This window comes from Austrofundulus limnaeus, unplaced genomic scaffold, assembly GCF_001266775.1.
Source record: "Austrofundulus limnaeus strain Quisiro unplaced genomic scaffold, Austrofundulus_limnaeus-1.0 Scaffold119, whole genome shotgun sequence".
NCBI classification, from domain to species: domain Eukaryota; kingdom Metazoa; phylum Chordata; class Actinopteri; order Cyprinodontiformes; family Rivulidae; genus Austrofundulus; species Austrofundulus limnaeus.
Window position 1 is genome coordinate 1332853 of NW_013952521.1, and position 4728 is coordinate 1337580.

The following is a 4728-nucleotide window of genomic DNA, read 5'->3' on the forward strand; positions in this document are numbered from 1 at the left end:
CCTTCAGGGTGGATATAGCTCGCTAGCAGCCTCGCACCGAGGACCTATCCACGTCATCATTTACCCAGAATGCTTTGTGTGTGAATAAAATGATCCCGTCCGTGATAAAATATATTTTTAAAAATTTACAAATCTAAGCCTGCAGTATTTTTAGTCTTTATTTTACAGTTTAAATACTGTATATGTTTATCAAATAAAGTCTAATGTTACAACTAATCATGGATCCCTTCAAACAGTTAAAATCATCTGGACTCCAGGACGTACGGACCACATCACTCGTCTATCAACTTTCATCTCAGCTCAGCTGCTGCTCTTGAATCAAAACGATGGACGTAAGGATCTGTTTGTTTTCATCTGTGAAGTGTTTATTTCCGTGGTTTCCTCTGTACACCTGCCTACGTGTTCTTCCTCAGCTCCTCTCATGTGCACCTGCTCTCAGGTGTCTTCCAGGTGTTTCCAGTTGTAATCTCTCACCTTTTTATTCTGTTCCTTGTACGTCCTCGAGTCAGTTTAGGTTTGCTCTTCACGTTCCTCTGTGTTTGCTGTAAGTACGTTTTGTCTGCCTCGTCACCATTTGTTTTTGTAATTAGATATTTTTTTGGACCTTGAGCTTTGCTTCCTGGGACAAACCACTGCTAAACCCTTACACAAGGCCTCAATTTTAAAACTGGATCATTTTGACCCAAACACATCAGGGAAGGTAAAGAAACAGTAAAAACAGATAATTATAATAGTCATATGGTTATAATAGTAATGAGGTAATCAAAGGAAAAAATAGCTCATAAACGTTTTATCTCCATAAGAATAAAAAAAGTAAATACATGGTGTGTAAGGGACTTTAAAAAGATCCTGATGCATTGTTCTGGCTATAAAATCTGAACAGAATTATAAGGAACTAATCTTCAGGTTATTAAATTATTTACCAGCAAGTGTGCTGACCTAAACTGGAAGAGCAGCCAGTAAAGTTCCTGTCTCACTATAAGGTTAATGACGACTTATGACATTTTTTTATCCCAAAAACAAAAACACTGAAGATGGAATTTAAAAGAATCTACTGGAAGCCTTATTTGGACGTATACACACTGTACTGCCAACGAGGTCATTAAAAATATGACCTATAGAAGTAATTTAGTCATAAAATTTCCATAAGTTTGCATAAGTAGGCTAAATTGCCACAGTGTGGCACGGCTTTAACAGGCGTGGCTGAAAGAAGCTGGCTCGTCAGCAACACACACTGAATTTAATTGGTTTGAAACAAAGCTTTTTGAATCCCAATGTGAGTGAGATTGAAAAAATACCAGTGTTCCCACAGACTGAGGGGTCAGCAGCACTGAACCTCTGCTGGTCTCAATGGGCCTCATGCAAGAACCGTTCGTACGCACAGATTTGTTCTTAAGTTGTGCGTACGAATGATTTAGGAGAATTTGTGGCATTCACCAATGTTTTCGTANAGTAAAAACAGAACGACTGATGAAAAATAAAACGCAGTGAAAATCTTGTCGATCCTTTTAGCCATTTTGGTCCAGTAGCCTTCCTTCTCCTCGTCCTTCCTGTGGTTGAGGAGAACTTCTTTCAGCTCTTCTAAGACCATTTTCAGATTGATGGACTCTTCTGCCTGTTCGTCTCTGAAGAGCTGTAAATCAGATCCATCAGACAGGTTAGCAACAGGCATATAAAACCCTCTGAGCCGTTAGCTGCTGGCTGCTCTCTTCTAACGTGAACCATGAACTGAATTCCTGTCAACATTTTTATATTTTATTCTTTCATATGTAGGTGGAAGTGTAACAACCTTTACCTCATTGATCACAAACGGTGTTTTCCCAGCCGAATCATCATCCTTGGATGAACCGAAGCAGAACAGTTTGTTTTCTTTTAGGAAAAATCAGAGCAAATATATTCAAAGATGAGATAAATTATAACGTAAAAGCTGTAACTGTGAGTGTTTATAAATCACAAATAAAGAGGTGTTCTTGTGTTATACTAAAGAAGGATGTTATTAAGGAGACAGGTTTCTTCTCAGAGTTTTACACTCTGAACTTATCAGTTTTTTTCCAAAGACTCGTTCAAACCATGAATGAGAGGTTAAAAATAATTAAACAAGTGAGATTTCAGAGATTTGGTCTTTACCTCAGAATCTCAGTCCTAATTTAGACGGATCCTCACTCCAAAACTAAATGCATCTACCGTATGTCAGAATAATACCTTGGAATGATTTATAGTATCTGTTTATCTCCATTAAATCAGCTCTACAGGTTGTTTTTGTTGTTTAATACCTCGTTTCTTCTTCATATTTTGTTCCGTCTCCTCTTGTGATGAGGCGTCTCTGTCGATCAGATTCATCACCAGAATGGTCTCCAGCACGCTGAGCAGCATCAGTGTGAAAATCCCAATGCAGAAGATGGCTGAGGTGGAGACGGGCAGGGTCATGAACGTCAGCGTGGAGCTCAGAGTGGAATAAAGTGAAGATTCTTACCTATGAGAGGGATCTTGTCGGATGAGCCGGGCAGAATTTCGTTGAGAAGAAGCTGCATCACCGTGACGGCGAGCAGCACAGTGATCTTGAAGCCGAGCTTCTGTCCTCCAGTGTCTGAAATCAGGAAGGAGGCCAAGTCCAGACTCAAGAAGAAGAGGACGGGAAACAGGAAGTTGGCGATGTAGAGAGCGGACCACCTCTGCATTGTGATCTGTGGAAACGATCAGATTAAATTTTTATCTGATTTATAACAAATTATTCCACAACTTAAATCCACATCCATGTATTTAATGACTTGATGGGTCGATATGATATAGATGATTATGTGAGCAGCTTAGGGCTTGAGTTACTGCAGTGATAAACAGAAGTATCCAGTCTATTGTGCTGCTGGTTTGAACCATCCAAGACTTGAAAATCACTACTTATGCAACTCTCAGCCTGATCAGAGAGAGAAAAAATGTTCAGCTTTTGTTTCAAAATAACATCCACTGGATGTCAAACACACATTTATTGGTTCTAAACCACATTAAGATTAGAACAAGGGGAACAAAGCTGTCTGAGTGGAACGGTTGCTGCTGGGTGTATCAGTAGTTCTTGGGGAAGCTGGGATCTGATGTGTCTGGCACCATTGAAGACGTGAAAGATTTGTACATATTTGGATTTATGATAACTGGATTCCTGCTGATCGGAGGAGGAGGATTCCTGGTCTATCGAAAAGTGAAAGCGACCTTGACCGCGATCCGGACCATTGAGAAGCTGTCGGGCGCATTGGAAGGTTTCTGCCGGGCTGGGAGCACACAAGTTCAGATGCTGGGAGAGATAAATCACAAACTGGATGTGGTTCTGATGAGAATTGCATCTAAGGAGCGAGCCTCGGGCATGTAGGATCACATCTGGGTGAAGCTCCAGACAGTGAGAGGCGAGAGGACTCAGAATTCGACTGATTGGATTTTTTTCCCACCATTTCAGAGATACAGTTGACATTAAAAAGCAGCAGGAAACTCAAGGCTGCTTTGTTCCAAAACAATTGTGTTTATCTATTGGCTCCCAGCAGCATGGCCTTGACTGCCTTGCTATTTAAACTCCCCAAGGATGATGTTTCAACAAGGGCTTAATTCCCTCCCACCCCCATCACCCATGTTGGACCTGGCCTGTGAAACCCTGTGAGTCTTTTTGTTGCAGATAAAGACAAGCAGAACATTGATGTTCCCCCAGAGTGACGGACTTCAACTGTGATTGTTTCTATCTACTTCAGTTTTATTTCTTTGTCCAGAATCTTGTAAGTGATTAAGCAGTGGAAAGATTTTAAATGAGAAGCAGAAACAACATGAAAATAAATTCATGTCAGAGTGTTTGAGCAGTAAGGAATACCTACAGTGAAAATGAGCGTTGTTTGCTTCTTTACATTTTCAGCAGTTCCTTTGTTCCACGTGAAGTTCTTCAACACCCACTCATCTTGGGTCTGGAACTGATTTTCAGTCTCATTTGTTTTTTTGCGATCAGCAATCTGTAGCTCATTATCTGGTGTTAGAAAGGAAAAAGAAAGTTAAAAGTTAGGTTTTATAGCAGTGCTTCGATCCAAAGCTCTAATTTATAACTCCCACAAAACTAATAGCCAACATTTATTAAAACATACTTTTAAAGTTTAAAAAAATGGATCTCTCTGCCATGGCACCATGTAATCATGTTTTTCACATGTGAATATTATTGTGTTTATTTCTGAGGTTCACAAGCTGTTAAAACCAGAACTCACCGTCATAGGATTGGGACTTGAAGGTGATGGTGCAGCTCTGGATGTCAAAGGGGAATCTGTAAACACGCATCTTACAGTTGGCGACGACCACCTCCTCGTTCAGCCAGCTGACCGCACCATGGGACAGAATTGTAACGTAAGGACTTGGAGAGTTTTTACTCCTCTCTATTCTGCATGAAAACAAATGTGTGCATGAAACTTTAGGCTTGGAACAGGTTTTCTTTTTTTTTTTCTTTTTTTTTTAAGCCACTTCAGTAGAAAACAGAACTGAATGTTAGTTTCGTCATCATCGGTGACTTTTAAAAAATGGTATGGAAAAGAAGAAAAAGAAAGAGAAAAGAGATGAAAAACAAGAAATATAATGGATAAGACTGAAAGAGAGATTAGAAGATATGTGAAATATATATCAAGAAAACACAAGACTACACACCTGACATCTGTCTGCACACCTGCAAAAATGAAGAAAACCAAAACACAGCAAAAAAGTGTATGTATATATATA

At 39.7% G+C, this 4728-nt stretch overlaps 2 protein-coding genes across 2 annotated transcripts in view; both read right to left on the bottom strand.

Moving 5' to 3' along the window:
• Positions 1 to 4728, bottom strand: part of LOC106521943 (uncharacterized) — a 29337-nt gene that overhangs the window by 19762 nt on the left and 4847 nt on the right. Inside the window, exons 7-10 of the mRNA XM_014014720.1 lie at positions 4227 to 4263; positions 3879 to 3994; positions 2474 to 2684; positions 2274 to 2402 (exon numbers count right to left, since the gene is read on the bottom strand). Coding sequence (XP_013870174.1) covers positions 2274 to 2402; positions 2474 to 2684; positions 3879 to 3994; positions 4227 to 4263 — 493 coding nt within the window. The remainder of the gene's footprint in view (positions 1 to 2273; positions 2403 to 2473; positions 2685 to 3878; positions 3995 to 4226; positions 4264 to 4728) is intronic.
• LOC106522013 (5-hydroxytryptamine receptor 3A) lies at positions 1452 to 4492 on the bottom strand (the record flags this gene model as incomplete). The annotated part of the gene is given in 6 exon segments (XM_014014849.1): positions 1452 to 1633; positions 1796 to 1869; positions 2274 to 2402; positions 2474 to 2684; positions 3849 to 3994; positions 4227 to 4492. Coding segments are annotated over 6 exon segments (812 nt in total), but the record flags the coding sequence as incomplete, so codon positions are not given.